This window comes from Harpegnathos saltator, unplaced genomic scaffold, assembly GCF_003227715.2.
Source record: "Harpegnathos saltator strain DR-91 unplaced genomic scaffold, Hsal_v8.6 scaffold832, whole genome shotgun sequence".
NCBI lineage: Eukaryota > Metazoa > Arthropoda > Insecta > Hymenoptera > Formicidae > Harpegnathos > Harpegnathos saltator.
In genome coordinates this window covers 226954-251775 of record NW_020230685.1, presented here as the reverse complement: position 1 = coordinate 251775, position 24822 = coordinate 226954, and the positions used below count along the sequence as shown (strand labels likewise).

General features: G+C 38.5%; 1 protein-coding gene across 2 annotated transcripts in view; it reads right to left on the bottom strand.

The window, feature by feature from the left end:
• The window catches only part of LOC105190537 (probable G-protein coupled receptor 158), a 250213-nt gene that overhangs the window by 15805 nt on the left and 209586 nt on the right, over window positions 1–24822 (bottom strand). For both annotated transcript variants that reach the window (XM_019844787.2, XM_025307151.1), the window contains exons 5-7: window positions 23628–23828; window positions 8215–8283; window positions 1156–1265 (exon numbers count right to left, since the gene is read on the bottom strand). In XM_019844787.2, the coding sequence (XP_019700346.1) occupies window positions 1156–1265; window positions 8215–8283; window positions 23628–23828 (380 nt within the window). The remainder of the gene's footprint in view (window positions 1–1155; window positions 1266–8214; window positions 8284–23627; window positions 23829–24822) is intronic.

Here is a 24822-nt window from a genome sequence, read left to right as displayed (position 1 = left end):
ATATTATTCAACATCTTGCAATAGATTATAAACTATATTTGACCAAATATGGGTAAATTATATTTGACCAAATACTATATTTGACCTAATGAACTATATTTGACCAAATATGGATAAATTATCTTCGCTATATGTTATAGCAATACACATACTTTCTTTAAAAAGCATTGCAAATATTCTGACCCATGAGCATATGATTATTTTTTTGTTTATGTCTGGAGGTAGAGAATAATTGGACAAAAGAAGCCGACATTCAAATCAGCATATTCTTCTTCATATAAGAGGAAAATTAATTGATATAAGAGGAAATCTTCTTGAAATAAGAAGAAAATAGAATAATATCTAATAAATTTTAGATGAATGGTTCACTCTAATCGCTTTATCGAAAGAGGAATCCTTTTTCTGTAAAAGGCTTTGCTTAGAATATGAGACCATAGGAAAAATCACTTTACAAATAAAATACTTTTTTTCGATGTGTGAATTTTTTTTGGATGTGTGAATTTGAGATCTCGCTGGTGCAGTGAGGTAGTGCGCGATCAATAAATTTATATAAATGTATGTGACGTTAACATCCAGCAATTATTGATATCCGAGCATTAATAGTGTTATTAGAATATTATTTCGTAAATTTAAGAATTTATGAATTCCAGGATTTGCTAATATGATGAGGCGCGCGATTACCAAATTACTAGATATGTGTACTATATAATATTAACATTCCGCAATTATCAAAACCCAGGCGTTTACATTAATTATATTATCTTCTTCTCTTTTCATCAACAAATCAGTCGATCGATGTGATCAAGCATCGTGATTACATGCATCGTGAGAAATAATAAATTTTCACGGAGAAGTAAATACGCACAGAAGAATGTTGATTTACAGAGCACAACGTATAATTAAAAAAAAAAAGAAGAAAAAGAGATTAATCACACCGACCGTGAAAAAACATAGAAAATGGAACGTGGAAAGTCGAAGCATAGAAAAGGAATCGATGAGAACAAATGAGAGCAGAGCGCCGGGATGTAAACGCAGAAAGATCGGCAGTAATGAAATTGGCCAGCAAGCTTGCGACTTTTATACTCGGCAAGAGATAAATAGAATTAATTGCGGCAAAGCGGCCAAAATAATGTCGCCGGAGTAGAATGCACTTACCGCCACGTTTTGAGCATCAGCGCTCCGTATGTGAGGGAAAAGCCAATTTCTCGTAGCCACACGCGCACAGTGCATGTGATGATGTTTGGTCTGGGATACATAACTATGGTCTGTAACAAGCAAATGCATATCCGGCAAAGCGTAGATGTTGCGCGAGTATTTCCGACGAATACGAGCGTCGAGCAACGCGTATCCGCTCCTATTCATCCGCCCCGTATTGAGCGGATAAATTTAAATGACGTCATGTCGACGAGTTTAGGTGGATTTATCTCTCTTGTGTCTGTCTGTCTGTCTGTCCATATGTATATGTGTATGTGTATGTCAGTGCGTGATCGGCTCGCCCGAACATATAATTACTTAATTATTTAAAGCGCGTGAAATGCAGGACGCGCGAGCGATCATTTGGAGCGCGCGGGAATTGCGGTAAAAAGGGCTATTAATCTTCCAGGGACACCGAGGTCGCTCGATGTTATTCACCCAAAAAATCGTAATGATCGAAATTTATAAATACACTAAATAACGGGAATCTAGATTTAGTACGGCGCGAGTAGTAGAAATATCCGCGCGCGCGCGCACGCTATATGTACGTTATACGGCATGGAGACAAGGTACGTGCGGTAATTTCTTCATTCGCGAATGCAGCCATTTTGCGACGCGTCGCTCGCGATATGAATCCCGAGACGTTTGCTCGAGGATGGAAGACGAAAGCCCTCGCGAGGCAATTATTGCTCGCGATAAAATATATCGCAAAGTTACGGAGTAGCTTGCATAACAAGGCGCGCTCTGTGGCAGAAGAGAACGGCAAGAACGACGGAGCACGCGGCGAAGTGGCATTCTCACGCACCGCAAAATTCGATGGCGGTTTCGCCGACTTGCCGAGTTGTGTATCGTACGATTTACGCGACAGCTCTCACGCGGTGAGATATAATACCGAAGTTTGGTGAGAAACGAAAAACACGCCTATGAGCGAGCAAATGACGTCCCATTAAGAATAGCACTTGGAGTTTAAGCGTAGCCATCCGGGAGTTTGTGTCTCTCGTGAGGAGCAAACATTACGTAAGCAAGTTACCACGGGGAAGGAACTAGCCTCGGATTGGATGACGTGAAATGTATAACGTACATTGGCACTACCTTCGCGCCTGGCAAGAATCACGTAGCGACTTCGATGGGATCGCGCTGGCGACACATACGGCAACTCGTAACTCGAGACCTGAGACTGGCGATTTTGCACTTTGGACTTTTTCGCTGCTGCAGCTGCACTTTGCAACGATATCCAACGACGCGAAACTTTGCGCGAAGGAGAATGGGGAATATTTGGTCGAATGAAAATTTCAACAAAGACGTGAGTTTGGTACATGTGAAACGGATCTCATCAATCAGAAATGCGAGGTAAATATGAATCGAATATATAATGTATATAAGGGCGATTAACAATCCGAAATGTAAAGTAAATGTAAGTTAAATAAGACGAATTAGAATCTTAATCCATCAGAAATTTAAGATGAATGTGAATTAAATACATGTAAGACGAATCAACAATCAAAAGTGTAGGGTAAATATATAAGTAAAATGCATTAATAATGAGGAGTTTAAAATAAATATAATTGACACACACACAGAGTGGCTTATTTTAATTTATTCACTCAAGTATCCACTCGAAAAGATACGGAAAAATGTTTCAGACGAAAGTTCTGTTTGAAGGGAAACATAAGACATTTTACAAATGGCGCTACTTTTAAAATATTCAACTTTTGTTAATTTGTTGACCTTCGCAAATTTTAAAATTATCAAATTAACAAAAGATAAAGCATTATTATAACAATATATTTTTAAGACCAAAAAAATAAAAAGTCTAGTATCATTTTTTCTTCTGATAAATAGTTGTCGAGATATCGCAAGCTAAATATTAAAAAAATTACCAAGTTTTCCTTAAATATCTCAAAAAATATTAGGCAAATAAAAAAATGTTTCAGACAAAAGTTGTTCAAATTAATTGGTAAAAAAAAAGGGTGTAATAAAAAATTGAGGTTTCCATTTAAGAAAAGTAATAAACAGTGAATATTTCGAAAATGATCCCATTTGTAAACAAAATAATATAGTTGTTTTATGTCCCCCTTGAAATCATATAACTTTTGTCCGAAACATTTTTGCTTGAAATGCTTTGTTGAAGAATTATCGAAGTGCGTTTTTTGAAATGGGACACTCTGTATATACAGAGTAGATCAGGATCTTTTAGAAACGAAAAAATTGTAAAGATTATTCAAACTGAGAAGAAACTGAAAAGAAACGTTAAACTGACAAGAAACGTCATGTACCAGTTTGCAAAAATCGCAATAGTTATTAAGTTACTAATGATTGAAAATGACCACATCTAAAGACTCTTTTAATTGATAATTTGAAAATTTGTGTGCGACTTGTTTACAAAATGGTAAAGGACTTTGTTGTTCAGAATGATAATCTACAATTATATGACGGCTATTGTGCCTAGCGATAGATCAACATTCAAGGTTCAAAGTTCAATATATTCATATCCATCGCTAAATAGGTTAGGTCATTCTAAATAAAAGAGTTTTTTACCATTTTGCAAATAAGTACGCAAATTTTCAAGTTATCAATTAAAGAAAGCTCTTGCGGTTATTTTCAATCCTTAACTTGTGATTTTTGCAAAATAGTACTTGACTTTTCTTTTCAGTTTGAGTTGATTAATCTTTCTATTTCCAACGGAACCCGAATCGAAGAGGGAACTGCTCGACGCGCCACTGTGGGTGTATGGCGAACTACGGCTTATTATAAAAGGCAGTGCAATGCAGTCCCAATGTGGTCTCCAAATGTGGGTCCCCATTTGAGATTTGAACGTTATCACCCATCCTACTCCGAGAGGATGGGGGGGGGGAATAACTTTTATTATGTTCTTTAAAAATATTGAACAGGTATTTTTTATTTCTCAATCCAATGATCATTTCTGGAGAATTGCGGAAAATATAATTTTTTGCGATTACAGCGCCATCACGAATAAAAAAAAAAGTTTCGGACAAAATTTACGTATTTTGTGGGGTAGAATCCGTATCTGCAATAAAAAATGGGGGTTTCCATTTAAGATTTCAAAGTTGCCCCCAACCCCCACCCCCAGGGAGTGGGGTGGGAGGTCGAGTTTGGTATCATTGGATGTCCCCCTTCGAGGCTAACAACTTTCATTAACCACTTTTTTTTATCCAATGCATAGTTCTCGAGATATTTCAATGTCTTCAGATAAATCGTGCACCCTGTATATATATATATATATATAGGGTATATAAAAAATATCAGGACGGCGAAATATCACAAAAATCAAGCATTTTAGAAAAAAATGTTTCAAATAAAAATTGTAAGATTTTAAAAGATCTATTTACTGATGTTATGAGTTTGAGCTTGAGTGACGTCGCCAAGGTCAAGACGAGGTCAGTTTGTATTTTTTAAATGGGACTTCCTATTTTTTATTGCATATTCTTGTAGCCCTTCTTCAGACCTTTTCAAAATACTATAACTTTTTTCTCTTTGAATAAACCGTTTCGAAGTTATCGAGCTTTTTATGATAAGATGTCCAGCTTAGCTAGTCCAGTTAGTTTTTGTGATATTTTACCGTCCCCGTACTTTTTATACACCCTATATATATGTATATGAAAGTAAAACACAAGCGAGAGACGGACAATCAGGAATATAAGATAAATGTAAACTATATATACGTAAGAGACGAATCAACAAGCGTGAATATAAATGTAAATTCCGAAATCCAATTCGATCCGAAGAGAAATCTCGCGAAGAAGTAGATGTCGACATTGCGCTTTTCGCGAGAATCTATCGAAGCGCATCCGGGCTGTATGCACGCACGCGAGTATGCGTGTGTGTGAGAGAGATAGAGTACATGTGTGCCAGCGTCTGCCAAATTTCAGCTTAACTCTTGTTGATATAAATATGCTTATTTCGACTGGAATCCTCCGTGTATATTACTTGTTACTTATTTACCGAGCTTTCCCAGCAAAATGCCGCTATCTTATGCATATCTGATGTACCGTATACCTTTCGTGTAGTGAATGTCACGTAGCTGCCACGCTACACAAACACACCTCCGTAAACACTGAATGTTTGGACTAGTTCCTGCTTATTTAATTACTGTAATTTAAAGTTTGTATTGTTTAACGGATGTTCAGTAAAATAGCAGCTCGTAAGCGCTAAAATAGTCAATACATTAAGACACTGTAATATGCGTATGTGTGTGTGTGTGTATGTGTGTATGTGTGAGTAAAATGAAGTAAGTTTATAATAAAACAACGTGACACTCAGCTACTTCCTGACTTTGAGGCGCGTGGGAACGTCGTGATTATCTCTCGTCTGAAAATTTTTCCGCGAGAGAAAACGTTAAATCGACAATGGCACCAAAGGAATTTGTTTCGACGTTCTGACGTTTCGGGAAAAACAAGTCTGACAACAGGATTCATTAACGCATGTCAACGATAGTGCACAAAAGCCGTTTCTCTTTGCTTCATCGCGCATTGCAAAAGTATATCCAGACGTAATTCTTTTTTTTATTTCTGAGATAATTCAATAGTTATGCGATTATCTCCTTTCTTTCTAAATTTCATACAAAGCACTTCAGCTAACGAAGCAATTACTCGCGATGTCTGCTGGTGGTCACAAAAGTGTGCAAAACGCTTACGCAATTAAACCGTTATCAGTTAAACATTTCTTTCATTCTTTCTTCTCTTTCTCTCCCTCCTTTTTTCCGCTCTCACTTCTCTCTCTCTCTCTCTCTCTCTCTCTCTCTCTCTCTCTCTCTCTCTCTCTCTCTCCCTTTCTATCTCTCTATCTCTCTCTCTCTCTTGACTATTCGGTGCTTAGTTGGGATTTCGGAATTATGTCGTTGAAAACGAGAAAAACGCGTCAAGAGTCATATGTAGGGGAAAAATTCTTGGAATTTACATTCGTGCAACAAATGACCTTTCGCTCGCGGAATCGTCGTCGTTCGATAAAGCGAGGAGGGGAAGGGGGGGAGAAGAGGGAAAAAGGGGTTGTGAAATGTGATAGAAATTCTGCTATCAGCCCGATATATCACTAAGGACGTGCATGGAATGCGTGTCGCGGCAGCTGTCACTACGGGTCACAACCGAGAGTACAAGCTAGATGCGATGTCTGGAGTTATTTTATGCTGCTACGTGATCTATGGTGCTGTACGCTCGGCGTGTTTCAGAGACGGTGCTGCTCGGACTAGCAACAACCGCGCTGCTTTCTTCGCGCACAACGACAAAATCCGAAATGTCTCTTCAGATCGCTGAGAGCGGAAGGAAATCTGTCTTTCCTCAAGAGAAAAAGAGAAATGTGAGGGGAAGAGGGAGAGATCCACTTTTGACACCTTTACCACGACGATATTTAAGTTTCATAAGGCTCATTGCAACACACACTTGCACCTCGCACACCGATTTTCACATGTCCCTCGTCTCGAAAATTGCGGGTCTCTACGAGTCTACAATTATCCGAGAGAGTAAAAGTGTAACTAAGCAGCCCCGACCGAAAGTAATTAACTAATACGGGCTACATTAAATGTTTGTTACTAGCTCATTACTGGCCGATTATTCATTAGAGTGTAGGATCGATTTTGCGATCTAATTATTGTCTAGTCGTTAAATGTCAGATGTGTCATCATTGCACGTCGGAGTAAATAGGATGCAGCGATGTCGTCTATGCTAAAGTATCTATTCTAGCTGTTATTGTATGCCGATCACACGCTAGCATTTGGGAATTAAAGTTGACGGCTCAGGTTTTCTCATGAAAATCTTACAAGGAAACATAGGGAAGTTGAAGGAATTATGAAACTTTGCGTGGAAGTAAAATAGTTCATCCGTGATGCAAAATTATTTTTTGTTCGGAACTATTTTTCGTGCGGAATTTCAGTCTGAAACCACCCATCGAATAAAAAAATTATTTTCATTTTTAGCGTATATCTTTTAAAATACGAAACATATGTAAAAATGATTTATATGAAAGTTGTAATGCATTTCATACTCTTTGCAAATGTGTATTCAGATTTTGCAAAATTGAAAAATTTTTGAAACCTCTCTGCGCTCCTCCAATTTTGCAAAATTTGAATATACAATTACAAAGAGTATGAGAGACACTACAACTTTCATATAAACTATTTTTGCATATGCAAAAATAGTTTATATGAATGTCGTATTTTAAAAATACGTACGCTAAAAATGAAAATGGTTTTTTTTCGAAGGGTAGTTTCATCTCCTCAGACTGAAATCTCGCACAAACAAAAAATAGTTTTGCATTACGGATAAACTACTTTACTTCCGCACAAAGTTTCATAATTTTTTGAATTTCCGAGTTTCCTATGTTTCCTTGTTAGAAAAACTGCAAGCAAGTGTTACATTACCCCGACTGCCGATTGCTCATGACCTTCCGTCTCATAACTATAATTTATACTTCACTTAACCTATATTTCACACAGCTGAGATTTATTTATCTAGGCACTCAGGGCGAAACGAGCGTGACATTGCTGGCTGCGAGGAGAACTTCCGGCAGAAATTCACCGCCTCGTGACTAGACAGACTCGCACAGGGTCTAAATTTCCTAGCGAGAAATTTCCACGGGACTCGCGCGGCTGTGTGAGAAACAATCAGCGGGTTCCGAGAGCCGCCGCGAAATATCCCGGGCGTCATATCCGGGGCGCGGCAGGCCGTGGAGGACACCCGACACATCCGCTTTAATTAGTGAATCATGAAAGTCGTTAGTTACCGGTGAATACACGCTCGCAGCCGATGCGGCCGCCGATACGGCGAGTTATGCGTTATCATAATTGGCGCATGAGGCGCATGCATACATTAAGGTAGTCGCAACAGATGCGGTTATAAACGGGCTCAATGCTGCAGCGTCTCTGCGCAGCGCACATGTGAGAAAGCTTTGTTATCGGATTCAGACGGCGAGACGCTCTGCAACCCTTATGAATATGAAACGCTCGGGGGACGCGCGCTGCGCCGCACCGCGAGCGAATCGACTCGACGAGTCGGGTCGAGTACTTACTGTGCAATATATGAAGAAGGCGCCCAGGACAATCACGCGCAACAAAACCGGACTGGCCGCCCGCACCACCTGTAACAAATCATTTCGCTCGTTCATTCACGCGCCGCTTGTTTGCCCGAGTGCTGGCGGAGCAGAAAGGCGTAAATAAAATTAGTGTCGGCGAAAGCAACGACCGGAAGAGACCGCGCTGGACCCTTTTTATCTGAAGCGGAGCTAACAAAGATTGCACTTGACCGATTTATCTTGTACACTTGTTATCGGGCCGAGGCCCTTGAATAGGTGGATTCGTCGGGGCTTAGGGTCTTAGCCTGATTGTCTTACTCTTGGTCTTTGTCTTGGGCTTAGTCTTAGACTTAGCCTCAGTCTTGGTCTTTCGGATTCGCGCAGCCGCCTTTCTGTAAACGTGAACTCGGAACGGCCTTTTTAGTCTGCAGATACCCAGCGGATTTAATCTCCGGTATTTATTCGGATTTTCGATCGACAGGAATTCTTGCCTCTTCGTTGGATCTCTCTTGAGCCTAGCCGGCTGTTCGCTAGTCCCGTCCCGATAAATATTCAAGATCGATGCAACAAATTGCAGACATACGTGATAACGAATTCAGGAGAAAGGACCAAAACGCTCACGCGGATTTTTTTTTTCGCTGGGGAAGATAATTACAAGCAATCGCAATTGACGAAGAAAAGAGCTGCCGATTTTTATCTCGTTGCGTTATACACCGTTTCGTCGGGCAAATTTTTTCTCGACAGGAGCTTCGCACTCATTCGATTGTTTGCAATCGACGTTCGATGCTGGTGTAATAACTGATCATGAATGCGTTCGGGAAACGCTTTTAGCACAAACACTACCGGCGCAAACGTTACCAAAACTGTTTGTGAAGCGTGATGGCATGGATAGCGAACTCCACGTGCAGAAATAGCATAGCGTTAGCGTTACTGCGTCATACCGTACCTGTATCATTTAACGATCAAACCTACAAGTTACCGGTGTGTGTTCTAAAAGCACTAGTTGATGAGAGAGAGAGAGAGAGAGAGAGAGAGAGAGAGAGTTTACAGTTTAAACTCCTCTTCAGTTTCAACATCCCGGAACTTTATTTCCACAGAACTGTCCATGTTACGCACGTAAATAGTAAAATAAGTACGATAAATGAGTACGATATAAGTAGCATTCAAGTGAGACGTACAGTGCAGTTCACATCGCGTTTTGAATGTTCACGGAGTTTGCGAACACTACTAGTGCACCACCTCGGAAGGGATAGCGTCGATAGCGCGTAATTATGGCGTACAACGCTACCATTAGTGACGTCGTGATAGCGTTTACTAGCGCTATCACCTAGCTCCACGAACAGCCTGTAGTGCTAAACAGCACTAATAGCATTTCCCCGAACACACCCCACGCTTGTTTTTCACATGGATTAACAGAACGTGGAGTTTCACCATGCGAGTTCCACGTTACTTGCGTTGTTTAGTAACCTGTTACGGATTTATGTCGCCGGCTGCTTCCGTATTGTCTTCTCCAGGTTTGTACTCCAAATATATATATATATATATATATAGGGTGTCCCATTTTAAATGGGCCAGGCAAAAATCTCGAAAAATATTAAAGATAATAAAAAACGTTTCAAACAAAAGTTGTACTGTTTTTAAGGGGATATAGAACCACTATATCATTTTGTTTATAGATGACGCCACTTTCGAGATATTCACAGATCATTACTTTTCTTAAACGGAAACCCCAATTTTTTTATTATATCATCTTTTTCTACCAATTAATTTGGACAACCATTTTGTCTGGAACATTTTTTTATTTACCTAATTTTTTGAGGTATTTAAGGAAAACTTAGTTTCAAGAATATATTGTTACAATAATACCCTAACTCTTGTTAATTTGATGATTTTGAAATTTCCAAAAGTCGATAAGTTAACAAAAATTAGGGCACTATTACAACAATATATTTCTGAGACTAAATAGAGTAAAAAAGCCTAGTACTATTTTTTCTTTTGACAAATAGTTAGCAATATATCGTAAGTTAAATATTGAAAAAGTTACCAAGTTTTCCTTAAATATCTCAAATGATATTAAGCAAATAAAGAAATGTTCCAGACAAAAGTTGTTCAAATCAATTGGTAGAAAAAGATGATATATTAAAAAAATTGTGATTTTTATTTAAGAAAAGTGATAATCAGCAAATATTCCGAAAATGACGCCATCTGTCAAAAAAATGATATCGCTATCTTATATCTCCCTTCAAACCAAATAACTTTTGTCTGAAATATTTTTCCGTATCTTTTATATTTTTCGAGATTTTTGCCTGGCTTATTTAAAATGGGACACCCTATATATACAGTAACAGATATAAATATATTGAACTTTGAATCCTGACTCTTGAACTTGTTGCTAGAAACAATTATTGCTAGCTGTCATATAATTGTAGGTTAGGTCATTCTGAACAAAAAAGTCTTTTACCATTTTGCAAATAAGTACGCAAATTTTCAAGTTATCAATTAAAAGAACTTCTCAATGTGGTTATTTTCAATCATTAATAATTTAACATCTATTGCGATTTTTGCAAAACGGTACTTGACTTTTCTTCTTAATACGATCTGACCAATCTTCACAATTTTTCGTTTCCAAAAGATCCAAAAGGACATTTTGTATACAGGATGTCTCATTTTAAAAAACGCACCTCGATAATTCTTCAACGAAGTATTTTCAGCAAAAATGTTTCAGACAAAAGTTGTATGATTTCAAGAGGGATATAAAACAACTATACTATTTTGTTCATAAATGGCACCACTTTCGAGATATTCACTAATTATTACTTTTTTTAAATAGGAATCCCAATTTTTTATTACACCACCTTTTTCTAGCAATTAATTTAAACAACTTTTGTCTGAAACATTTCTTTATTTGCCTAATATCTTTTGAGATATTTAAGGAAAACTTGATAACTTTCTCAATATCTAACTCACGATATCTCGCTAACTAATTGTTGGAAGGAAAAGTTGTACTAGACTTTTTTATTCTACTTAGCCTTAAAAATATATTTTTATAATAGCACCCTGACTTTTGTTAATTTGCTGATTTTTGGAAATTTCAACATCATAAAATTAACCAAATTCAGGGCTATTGGAACAATATATTTTTGAGACTAAATAGAGCAAAAAAGTCTAGTACCACTTTTTCTTCTGACAAATAGTTAGCGAGATATCGTGAGTTAAATATTGAGAAAGTTATCAAGTTTTCCTTAAATATCTCAAAAATTATTAGGTAAATAAAAAAATGTTTCATACAAAAGTTATTTATATTAATTGGCAGAAAAAGGCGGTGTAATAAAAAATTGGGGTTTCCATTTAAGAAAAGTAGTGATTAGTGAATATCTTGAAAGTGGTACCATTTATAAACAAAATAGTATACTTCTTTTATGTCCTCCTTAAAATTACACAACTTTTGTCCGAAACATTTTTGCTGAAAATGCTTCGTTGAAGAATTATCGAGGTGCGTTTTTTAAAATAGGACACCCGGTATATATATATGTCATACTCGAATAAATGGGGCGAATATCAAACATGCTCTCGCTGTTTCTCCCATTCAATTTCATTACTCGCTAAAATTTATTTACGAACATTACGATGCATCGCGATGCAACGTTTCGGTTTTACGAGCAACGAGTTGATATATTGCTTATATACATTTCGAATAAAATCGAGTTGTCTCGTGAAGAACACATTTCACGTGTTTACACGGCGAATGTTTTCGTGATGTGATCGGGCAAACATGATCCCGAAGACTGCTCCAAAATCTGTTCGTCGCTTGGAAGTGGCGAACTACCGCCGCAGCTAATTTCCACGGCGCTTTTTACGTGAAAACGGGAAAAAAGAACCAACAGATACACAGCACTAGCAGCTCGTAAAGTTGGAATATTTTACCTGGACTATCGCGTTGGCTCGCGGCGAAAAAGCGAGTTTGCTTGCTGGCATCTTAAAATATACGATACTTCTTCGCAAGCCTTTAGCGCAACAGCATACTGATGACTAATAAAAGAAGCACTGCGCGAGGACCACGTTTAAATCAGAAATTATAATCTCGCGAAGATAAAGTTCGTTTCTCAGGATAAATAAGAAGAGAATATTTAAAGTAACTGTATCATCCGACTTGGGCAAAGAGCATAAGGTGTAGATTTTTCCAGTTGCTTTTATGAAATTCTGAAAATTACGCGTTATCTCTCCGTATTCCTGTCGGGAGAAAGTCAATCGATTTATTGGAAAACAATCGCGGATACAAAATATTGCACGTTGAAAGTAGGAGTACTTTGTATAATGCAATAAATTTATTAACGCGATAATGTAAGGCAAGCACAGAAAAAAATATAATCCCTTTCTTTAAATAATAGTTATCTTTAATAAAAAATATTTGTTGATAATAGTCTGAAAATATAGTTATCGCAAATTCAAAAAAAGAATTTTTCTTTTCTTTTCGAGAATATTATGAAATTTATATTTTGTTTTTTTTTTACCAGAAGCAAAATGAATCTCTATTTTAATTTGATATTCTGATTTTAATTTGATATTCTTGATTGCAATTAAAATTTATTACGTTTCAGAACGTATTTTCGATAAATTCGGCGCTTATGGTAAATTTGTAAATTTGCGGATATATATAAATTTATTGAAATATTTGAAAGAAGCAACGTTAAGCTGAATGCAGTACGTATTTCTTCCGCGGGCATCCCGCGGAATTTCGATGGCCGATAAAAGAAGCATCGCGCACCAAGTGACGCTTAAATTACAAATTGTAATTCCACGAAGACAAAGTTCGCTCCAGAGTAAATAAAACGAAATATCATCCGACTTGCAACGAGTGTATAAATTTTCTCTTAGTTGTGTTTGCAAAAGGGCAATAATTGTTCGAGAGTCCATCCGCGCTTTTGCGGAGAGAAAATCAACATCGGTTTATTGCAAAGCAACTGCAGATAAAAAAGTTCCATGATAGTTGGATAGTTGGCGCCTTGTATAACATAATAAATTTAATAACGCGGTAATGTGTAATGCCGCACGCCTCGCGGAATTTTCACAGGTAAACACCTTAAGCGCAATATCGGGCCGCATTATTATGATCGCCGACTGAATATCGAAAAGCCGATAGCAACGCGGCCACGGCCATAAACGCGATTTTACCCGCCACCCCCTCCCTCCTTCCCCCCCTCCCGCCATCCATTCGAGCTTTCATACGATATGCAAGAAACGTGCTGAAGTAAAAGGAAAGGGTCGCGAGCATCGCTGGGAAACGCCGCAAAATCCGCCGCAGCGCGGAATACTAGGGGAGAATAATAGCGAATAAAGTGAGTTAAAGTTCGTCCCCCGCAGCAGAGCTAATTTCCCGTTCGCGTGTCTCGACTGTTTCATTCGCGCTCTGGACAGACTTATTTGTTGCTTCCGTTCCACCTCGTTTTTCACAGCGCGATCTATCCTACCTCACCCCCTCGCCCCAATCTCCCCCTGTGTTCCGTATCTTGTAGAGCGGTCGGAGGAGGGGAAAAAATGGAAGAACGAGAAAAAAGGAAGAAGTTGGAATTACTCTCTTAACCTCTCCAGGAATTACACACGGGCTATTTAGTAATTTGTATCGCGAGCGTTGAAGCGCAGTTTCCTACTTGGCGGCGAGCTGCGACGGGGAAGGCATTTGCCCGCCAAATTCACGCGGAATGAACGAATATCTCTCGCGATCGCCCGTCAACCAAGCCGTCGAGCTTTATTCTCCGGCACCGCTGTTTACGAAGGCACGTCGGGAATCCCCGACTACACTCGATTTTTCCCTGCGTGTCATACGACGACTTTCCCACGTGTCTAGTCGCGAAATATTAGGTAAATCGGAAAGTTCCGTCCATCTAGCGGCAAGTAGCTATAGCTAGAACTGTCGTTAACCTCTAATGTCTAAACGAAGCTTAATGGTTTGTTTTGACCTGTTGATCTGTCAATAACATTCAGTATATAAGGGTATATGTTTGCATCAATTATTTTTTACTGCATCGAAAAGGTCGAAATTTGAGCCAAATCATCATTTGTGCGGAGTATTAATCTTTTACTTCAATTGAAAGAAAACTGCAGCTGAAGCTCATTGAATGCTTGAAGTTTATGGTGATAATGCTCCTTCCGATAAAACATGCAGAGTATGGTTTCGATGCTTTAAAAGTGATTTTGGTGTAGAGGACAAAGAGCGTCCTGGACAGTCAAGAATATTCGAAGACGAAAAATTGCAGTCATTGGTGGACGAAGACCCATGTCAAACGCAAAAGCAACTTGCAAAAGCATTAAATTATGCTCAATCTGTCATTACCGATCGTTTGAAAGCCTTAGGAATGGTTTACAAGGAAGAAAAATGGGTGCCATATGAACTGAAACCAAGAGACATTGAAAGGCGAAAAACCACCTGCGAAATTCTGCTTGCTAGGCAACAAAAAAAGGGGTTTTTTACATCACTGGAATCATCACTGGGGATGAAAAATGGATTTATTTATTTTGACAACCCCAAACGTCGAAAAACTATTTGCGATTCCGACTAACCCTCAACATCGACGCCAAAGCGCAATATCCACGGAAAGAAGGCAATGCTCTGTATTTGATGAGATCAGAAGGGTGTGTTGTACCATAAGCTATTAAAAAGTAGTTAAACAGTCACAGAAGATCTCTACAGAGAACAAATGATCCGTTTGAGCCGAGCATTGCACGAAAAACGACTAGAATATGAAACGAGATAGCATAAAGTGATTTTGCTTCATGACAACGCTCGGCCTTACGTCACAAAATCTGTCAAGGAAACGTTAGAAGCACTTCGCTGGGAAGTGTTACCCCATGCGGCTTATTCACCAGACTGTGTCCCTTTCGACTACCACTTGTTTCGGTCGATGGCACACGCACTTGCTGACGAATGCTTCAATTCTTATGAAGACGTCGAAAAATGGATCTCTGACTGGATAGACTCCAAAGATGAGTTATTCTTTCGCCGCGGAATTCGCTTGCTGACCGAAAGATGGAAAAAAGTCATCGCTAACGATGGACAATATTTTGACTCATGTACTTTTTCATTTTGTTTCTTAAATAAAGCCATACGTTTTGCAAGAAAGCGGACGGAACTTTCCGATTGACCTAATAGCTTCTTGCCAGGAGTCGTACTTGGCCCTGTCGAGAGACTGAATACGCTAATAGCGAAGTTTCCCTCCGCATTGACTAGAAGCGGGTTTCTAGATTAAATGACGCATGCGATGTATGGCGCGCTTGAAATTAGCGCGCAGCTTACTTTATAAACTCGAGCACTCTATTATCGCGCAAACTTGAGCCCAAATTCAAACAGAATATATCCTGGAGTATCCATTACAGGCAGCTCCACAAGTAATGCACCGAGCGACCGGGCCACCGCTAATGAGCGATTCGCGCGGTATCGATTTGCCGAGATAACGACTCTCCTGATCGTGTCTCCGTGACATTTGGACCACTCAAACCGATTCCCTCCGAGATATGCGCACCGCAATCAGTCGATTGTTTTAGTTTCGCGCTCGCGGGATCGGATTCTTCATTAAGGATCCCAGCCCGGCGCGATTGGTTCTCCTTAGCGAGTCAATCCCGTACGATAACAATGTCTATTTCGCTGGAAAAGCTTGAAGTTAGATAGAGTTCGAATTCTATGAGTGCGCTTATAGTACCTAGGGAAGCTCCATTATTCTGATTGCGAGATAATTCATGTTACAGACGCGCACAATTATTACGACTGTCGGGATACACTATCTGGATACATAGCGTCTGCCACTTCATAAGACAGATTACGCCGCGATATTAAGCTTGTAAATCGTGACTGGAATATGGATGCTCGCGCGGGGCGATGTCGAGTGACCGAATTCGCTCACGTTAAGCTCCTCACGCCCGTTTGTCTTCCAACTGGGATTTATTAATGGAGCCATTAGGAGAAAGAAGTGAGCGATTATCCTCTTCTCCTTTGTCTCGTCATCTAAATCTAATTAAAGCATCGTTAACTCTAATTGCGTCATCCGTAATTTAATCATTAGCCTCCTCTCTTTCATTATTTTGCGATGGTTTCGCGATGTCGACGAGATGTGTCCTGAGAACTCGCGTCGAAGAATTCACGGTCGATTTTAACGAGGAGTCTACTGGTAGTTACTCGCGCGGGCTTTGTTCGGTTTCTTTTGAAATTCTATTTAATTAATATAATTATAATGATATATGTATGATGATATATATGATATGTATAATATATAAGATAGATATATATGTATATAGGGTGCTTAAAAGAAGGGTTTAAGATTATAAGGGCAGATAGTATTCACAAAATGGAAGAGGGAAGTTCCAATAAACATGGGTCGAAAAATTTATATTGTCGGAGTTATGAACAATTATTTATTTTAATTGAAGCAAGTGACTTACTCGTTTCTGGTGTTTTCATATTCTCTCTGATGCAATTTGTCTATGTCCTTTATCGCTGAAGAAAGTACAATGCTTTAAAGGAAGGAAGGAAAAAAGTCTTCTTATTTTTGCTCGGAATGTAAACAAACATTTATTTTCATTTCATTTATACATATGCTTCACCAAACAATTGTTAGTCAGGTATCCTCGTGAACAGTGAACAATTACAGAGAGCTATCACAAAGTTTTCGCAGTAAGAATGATATCGCATTACTCTAATCAGGGAATGGCGTGTACCAAAAACGAGAAAGTCACTTGCTTTAATTAAAATAAATTATTCGTGACTGACAGAATATTGATTTTTCGATCCATGTTTATCAAGGCTTTTTCTCTTCATTTTGTGAGCGCCATCTGTCCTTGAAGCCCTGAACTTTTTTTTAACAGCCTATACCAGGTGTTTCAGTGACCACCCAGGTCACCCCATTTTTTCGTTAACACTATATTTTAGAGAAAAATATTTCAGACAAAAGTTGTAGGGCTTTAAAGGATCTATTTACTGACGCTATGAATTTGACCTTGGGATAACTTTGAAAAATCCAGTCAAGATCAACATAAAAATCTGAAATAGAAACCGCTATTTTTCATTATACTGTCTTTTTCCACCAATTAATTTGAATAACTTTTGTCTAAAATATTTTTTCATTTGCCTAATATTTTTCTAGATATTGAAGGAAAACTTGATAACTTTTTCAATATTTAACTTACGATATCTCGCTAAGTAGTTGTCGGAAGGAAAAGTGGTACTAGACTTTTTCATTCTATTTAGTCTCAAGAATATATTTTTATAATAGCGCCCTGATTTTTGTTAACTTGCTGATTTTTAGAAATTTCAAAATCATCAAATTAACCAAATTCAGGTTAACCAAATTCATGCTATTGGAACAATATATTTTTAAGACTAAATAGAGCAAAAAAGTCTAGTACCACTTTTTCTTCTGACAAATAGTTAGCAAGATATCGTGAGTTAAATATTGAAAAAGTTATCAAGTTTTCCTTAAATATCTCAAAAAATATTGGGTTAATAAAAAAATGTTTCAGACAAAAGTTATTCAAATTAATTGCTAGTGAAAGATGATGTAATAAAAAATTGGAGTATCCATTTAAGATTTTTATGTTGATCTTGACTAGACCTTTCAAGGTTATTCCAAGGTCAAATTCATAGCGTCAGTAAATAGATCATTTGAAGCCCTACAACTTTTGTCTGAAATATTTTTCTCTAAAATGTCGCGTTAATGAAAGCATCGGATGAACCAGTCTGAAACACCCGGTATATACCGTCGTCGCCGCTTCTCGCGCACACACGCATGCATATTGGGTTGTTCAAAAAACTCGCTCCTTTTCTGCCTTGACTTTATTATTTGGCATAAGAACGATATAATGGACGGAAACGATCGGACGTTCCAATCAACCTAATACCTTCCTCTTCGTTCCGTATCGGGTCGTTTTTCACGAGAGCTTAAGGCAGGACCACGCGATTTTAATGCACGGGGATTCTCAGGGACATGTCGTGTGTTTCAGCCTCGGATTCCATTCGGGGAAAATCAAGAGGCAGGGATGCTGGTCCCATTCCAGGCGCGCGACGATTCACTGCCACCAATTTCGGGATTACGGTGACAGTATACCGCGAAAATCTGGTCGTTTCTCCGTGCGAGATTCAACGAGGCCACTCGTCGCAAATTCCGTGAAATTATTGTCGAAAACGCGCCTCCTCCGCCACGTCCTCTTCCATCTCTTTCCGCCTGTCCCGCTTTCAATTAAAGCGCGTTCTTGTGAGAGATCATTTGTGTTGCTTTTTCGCGCTTGCGACGTCGCGAGGCTCTCCCTCAAAAGCAGCGGCTTTTGCATACGGGATTTATGCGTTTTTCATCTTTAACCTAGTAACACGATTCAAAGGCGCGAAAAAGTTCCAAGTTACGAACGCCCGTGCATACCGCGGCAGCGTACACTCCCGTCGGACATTCAGTAATTCGAAAAAAAAAAAGAGAACGCCGGAGAAATAAACATCAGTGAAAAATGCGCGTATATATTTGGTTTTTTATACATAGTCCCTCCCTCTCTCTCTCTCTCTCTCTCCCTCTCTCTCTCTCTCTCTCTCTCTCTCTCTCTCTCTCTCCCTCTCTGTACGCTTTTTCAGCAGTCGCTGAAAATTGCGTGCGTTTAAAGTTAGAGGGAAAGTCAGTTGACACATTATTGTGAGAGAAAGGATTTACGAGACCTCAAATCACTTCGCGGATATTCGCCGTTCATACTTTTCGCGCAGTTGAATTCACAATTCGTCTCTTTCGTGCGTAACGAAATTCCGAAGATACTGTGAAAATTCCGACAAACGTTTGCCGTATTGCGTTAATTGATGCCGAGTGCCGCGACACTCTTTGATATCCGGACGAATCGGAGGACAACGCTTTGCCCTTGCCGACAAAGCGGAGATGCTATTTCATGCGTACGCGAACTGAAGGGTGGATAAAGGTGTTGGGAACTCAGAAGAGCCAATTAACACCACGCGGTCGACGGAATTACTCGCAATCATGCCCTTCGTACAGATGCGGGGACAATTTTATTTGATCGGTCAGCGACGAATAAGAAAGCCCAGTTAGCTAATTCGAATCGAGCTCTTGATCTCTCTTCATCACAAAATGGTCCTGTCTAGCGGTGCGACGAAGCGTTACGCGTTCCGAATGCTATATGAATGTTCCAAATAGCGGTGATGTCCAAATTTGTGACAATTGCATCCGATTCCGTTAATACATCAGCTAATGCGGGTCCATATTTATCCTAAATGTATTTTCTTATTAGGTGTACAACTTTGCTTCCGCCGTTTTTTTTTCGAAATTCGAGGCTTTATTGTAAAAAACTGGTTATACATTTATGATTCAAAGTATTGTCCATCGCTGGCCTATTTTCTCCCATCTTTCGGGCAGCGCACGAGTCCCGCGTTGAAAAAACTGGTTATCTTTTGAAGCAATCCACGAATCGATCCAATTTCTTACTTCTTCATAAGACCGGAAGTGCTGATCAACCAGGCCGTGTGCTATTGATCAAGACAAGTGATAGTCAGAGGGAGCAACGTCTGGAGAATACGGCGGGTGAGGTAGGACTTCCCATTTCAACGTTTCCAAGTATGTCTTGATCACTTTCGCAACATGGGGTCGAGTATTGTCATGCTGCAAAATCACTTTATCGTGTCTCTCGTTGTATTACGGCCGTTTGTCTTTCAATGCTCGGCTCAAACGCATTAATTGCGTTCGATAACGATCGCCTGTGATTGTTTCAGTCGGTTTTAACAGCTCATAATACACTACGCCGAGCTGGTCTCAGCAAATACAGAGCATGACCTTGGAGCCGTGAATATTCGGTTTGGCCGTCGACGTGGAAGCACGACCGGGATATGCCCATGATTTTCTGCGCTTGGGGTTATCGTAATGAACCCTTTTTTCGTCCCCAGTTACAATGCGATGCAGAAATCCCTTCCGTCTTTGCCTTTCAAGCAACTGTTCACGCAAACAAACAAACAAACGCAAGCAAACAAACGCCGTTCAATATATCTCGGTTTCAATTCGTACGGCACCCAATTTCCTTGCTTCTGAATCATTCCCATGTCTTTGAGGCGTTTTGAAATTGCTTCTTGAGTCACTCCCAATGATTGTGCCAATTCTTCTTGACTTTAACACGAGTCTTCATTAAGTAATGCCTCCAATTCTGCATCTTCGTAAACCTTCTCTCTTCCACCGCTATGCCGGTCTTCGACGTGAAAATCACCGTTCTTGAAGCGTTGAAACCACTCACGACACGTTCTTTCACTAATAGCGGCCTCACCATAAGTATTTGAGAGCATTCGATGAGCCTCAGCCGCAGATTTCTTCATATTGAAGCAGAAAATTAAAACCTCCCGCAAATGACGAGAATTTTGCTCGTAAACTGACATTTTCAAGAATAACTTTATGATGCAGACACAAATCGACTAATGTTTCTATGGGGTTATGTTGACAGATGCCCAAGTTTATTGCATGACGTTTATGATCTATTTATTTCGATCACTACTTACCGCTAAAGCCATCTATAGGAAAACGGCGGAAGCAAAGTTGTACACCTAATAGTTTAAAGTTCAAATATTATCGACTACAGAGTAGAGTCTCGAATAAAATTAACCCCTTAGCTGTGTCAATAACGAAAATATCCGCAAATTTTAGGACGATAATATGTTTCATCTGCATTAGAAAATTTTGATTTTAAATTTAAACTGTGTAGATTCAAAAATCTCTGAAATTCTATTTTTATGCAAATTGAATAATTTTCTATATTTTTCCAGCCATTATTGGAATTATCATTTTTTATTTAAAACTTTTCTTTCGAATCCGAAATCAGTGGCTTAAAAAAACGTAAAAAATTAATTTTTATACAAATTAGTAATTATTTTAAATTTTTCGCAGCTGTATTAGATTCGCCATTTTTTTAATCAAAAATTTTTATTTTGAATTTAAAAATATCGACTTCGAGAAACTCTCGATAAAAATTTTTATGAGAATTGAATGAGCATTTGGTCTGCCATATTGAATTCGTCATTTTGAACTTTGAAATTTTCATCTCAAATTCAGATTTAGCGACTTAATAAAACCCCAAAAAGTATCTTGTTTATTATTTAATTAACTCCATTTTCAAGATCATTTTGGACACTTTGAACAGTTATTTACCGATATCTCAACAGTTGATAGTTAATATCAAATGTCTGCCAGATTTATGCAATTGCTTTTTAATTTCTTCAGGACTAAATTGTTGATGGAAAAATAAAACTAAACTTTAAAACAAATTGAATCAAACTAGAAAACAAAGCTTCAGTCATTTTCGGAAGAGAATATTATAAATTTAAATCTTTCTATTATTATATAATTACAAAAAAATACAGAACACAATCAAAACTCCAAATGTTCAAGCTTCTCAGCAAAATCAACTTTACTACTTAGCTTAACAGGTATATTATTAATTTATTAATTTATTTTTATGATGAGGTTACTTAGATCGCTAATTAGGACATTCGCCTTATCAAACGATGCGATAAACAGTTGCGTGTGTCGAATATTCATTTTCCTTCGAGTTATTCGTGCATCAATTTTTCTCCGCGCCCGCCATTGTATGCACTTTGAATTCACAAACGCACTGATAGTCATCCGGATGAATGGTCACGATATTCGAACAATTTGGCGTTCAAAATACACATATGTGCGTGTGTGTGTGTGCATATATTATTATATTTCGCTATGACTAATGTATCCGATAATCCACTCAAGGGAAGATAGTTTCGCGAGCAATTATTTAAATAAGTAACTACAACGCGTCGTTTGAATAATTCCCAATGCCGGCGCGATACCGCGAAACACACAGTTATCATGGTATAATTATTGGGTCGTGAGAGAAAGAGACAGAGAGAGAGAGAGAGAGAGAGAGATAGAGAGAGAGAGAGAGACTTGTTCATCAGATAGTGTTTAAAGAGACCCTCGTACACCATCTCTGAAGCTTTACACTCGTGGATAAAAGCCTTTCTCAAACAATCGCGCACGATATCGCGTGGCTGCAATCTAAGCTGAACAAGATTAACGCATTAACCTCGATTTATCCGATCGGCTATTAAGATTAGCTGTAATGCGACATTCGCCAACACCGATTACTTCCGAGCTTTTGTTACGGCGTTGTCCAATTAGCCTGTGTAGGATGTGGAAGCGATAAATATCGCGCTATTCTTGCGCCGCTGAGACGGGCAGCCTCATGCAAATCAAACGCACAATTTTAGCTAGTGAGAAAAAATTAACAATAATGATAATGATAACAACAGTAATAATGTATTCGGACGGTCCGATAATGGACACAATTTAGGCTCCTTAATTTTACAAATTGATTAATTTTCGTGTAATATCGTTAAAATTTCGTACCAACGTTCATTATAGTGTCACGATGATATCGCCGATGGCGTAATGGATGTTACCACGAGTTTATGTTGTTTCCGCGCAAACTAGAAATTTATATGCTTTTAGAAACACATTCTACCAGCCGCCACACAATTTTCGAAATTTATGAGCTCGTCTAGTTTTCCGAGCAATGTCGATACAAACATATGATACTTCTTTAGAAGAAAGTAGAATTTCACATTTGTCTTCATTGTGGTTGATATCATGTAGAGTTTATCTATGCCTCGGACTCTCGAAACATGAAGGTTATTTTTAAAACTTTTATACGAGCGAACACACAGAATTTTTTTGCCTGAAGATATTGTCTCAGAGTCATCTCTAAAAAATATAGAAGAACATTTTACACATTGCTATTTCTTTTTCTCAATGTTGAGTATACTAATAATCAATTAAAATCTTAATTGACTAAAATAATTGCCAAGTAAATATTCAAAATTAATCGTCATATATGTCATTATTATTAAAGAATCCAGTCGATTGAAGAAATTAATCAGCAATAATCAATCATCAATAATCGGTCAAGTCAAAATAATCGATCGAAACAATCATTAAATGTGCCATCATGATTTACTCGATATAGATTCTAATCACTCTGACCATCCAAAATTTTTCAATTAATTAATGCTCGACAAACCGCTTTGTCTCTGCTCGGCAATTTTGCATTGCCAAGAGCGAACATTATTCACAGTAAAATAAGATAGTAAAAGGAAGTAATCAGTAAGTCGAAATCGAGAAAAGCTTCGAGATGTGTCAACATCAATTTCTCGATTTCAAATCGTTTATCGCTATATACACGATGTAAGAGAGCGAGCGCGTTTACGTGACGTGTTATATATATTCATGAAAATGATATGTAGACTGATCGCACTATTTTTCCAAGGACCGGCACGAGAAGCCATATATATTTTTCTACGAATTGATAGAAAGCCACGGGCTGCAGTGCTTTAAGAAGCCCTACACACCGCGGGGAATTGTGGTCTCTACCTTTACATGGCCGTATTTCCACGTGAAAAGAACGACGGCTGGCAAGCAGGCGATGATGCAGCACTCCAGGATCAGTATCGCGGTTCTCATCAGCCAGTTCAGGGATACTACGCAAGGCGAGCCGTCCTCGCAAAACTCGCACCCTTCGGCACACGGCAGGCATTCGAACACCCCGGTTACGGCGTATTGACTCCTTTCACCCTGTTGATAAACGTGAAATTATTTCCTGTGGCGTTCTCCGCGAGGAGAAATGCAGAGCGTCGTAAACATTATCTCGAGATTGCTCATCAGGGACTGGAATTGTGAAACACGAAAAGAGAGAGAACAAGAGAGAAAAAACAAGAAAGAGTGAGGAAGGAGGGAAAAAGAAAGGAGAAATTTTCTATCTTCCGAAGAAAAATATTTGACACATCAATTCCTCTCTACTGTTTCTTTTAACATAAATTCCGTACCGCCGCGCCGTCAGAGCAAATTTTGACTCGTGATTGCTGGGATGCTGTTTAACTAAGAGCATTCGGTAAAGAGTATTTAACGACCTTTTTTTCAATCAATCGGGTCAACGACGAACGTTCGAGTGATCGATTTGAAGGAACGTTGTAGAGGGCGAAAGCTCGTTTTCTTATATTCCTTTTTATCGCGGGGACGCCTCGAAAAGTGTACAGAGTGTAACAGCAACATACAGGTCAGTATGACGCGTTACTTGCCCCTATTCGGATGATAATGCAGAGGTTTCCGAAAAAAGTTACTCATTAACTTTGTTGATAATGATATTTGCCATATTCCTAGTTATAACAAATGCAACTAACTTTGCACTATGATCGTTATGACAGTTTATCGGCCGTTTACCGATAGGAGTCGAGCCTCATTGAATTATAAAAAATGTTTAAAAAATGAAACTGAGAAATAAATATTACGAAATAAAGCAGAATAAATAAGAGTAATATTTAAAGAGATAAATAATACAACATATTTCCTGGTTTCCCATAATTTCTTAATTGTTTTCTCACGTTGGAAAGTTCGATAGAAATTGGAGATTAGGGAGAACGATACAGAAATATTTAAAAGTCTTATATACTGTATTTCATGTTTCTACAAAAAATCGCTTCTGCAAAATATGAATAGACTACAAACGCAATATACATATTGGTTGCAATTTAATCGACCGCAACTATCAAGCTGCAAAAAATTTGGAAAA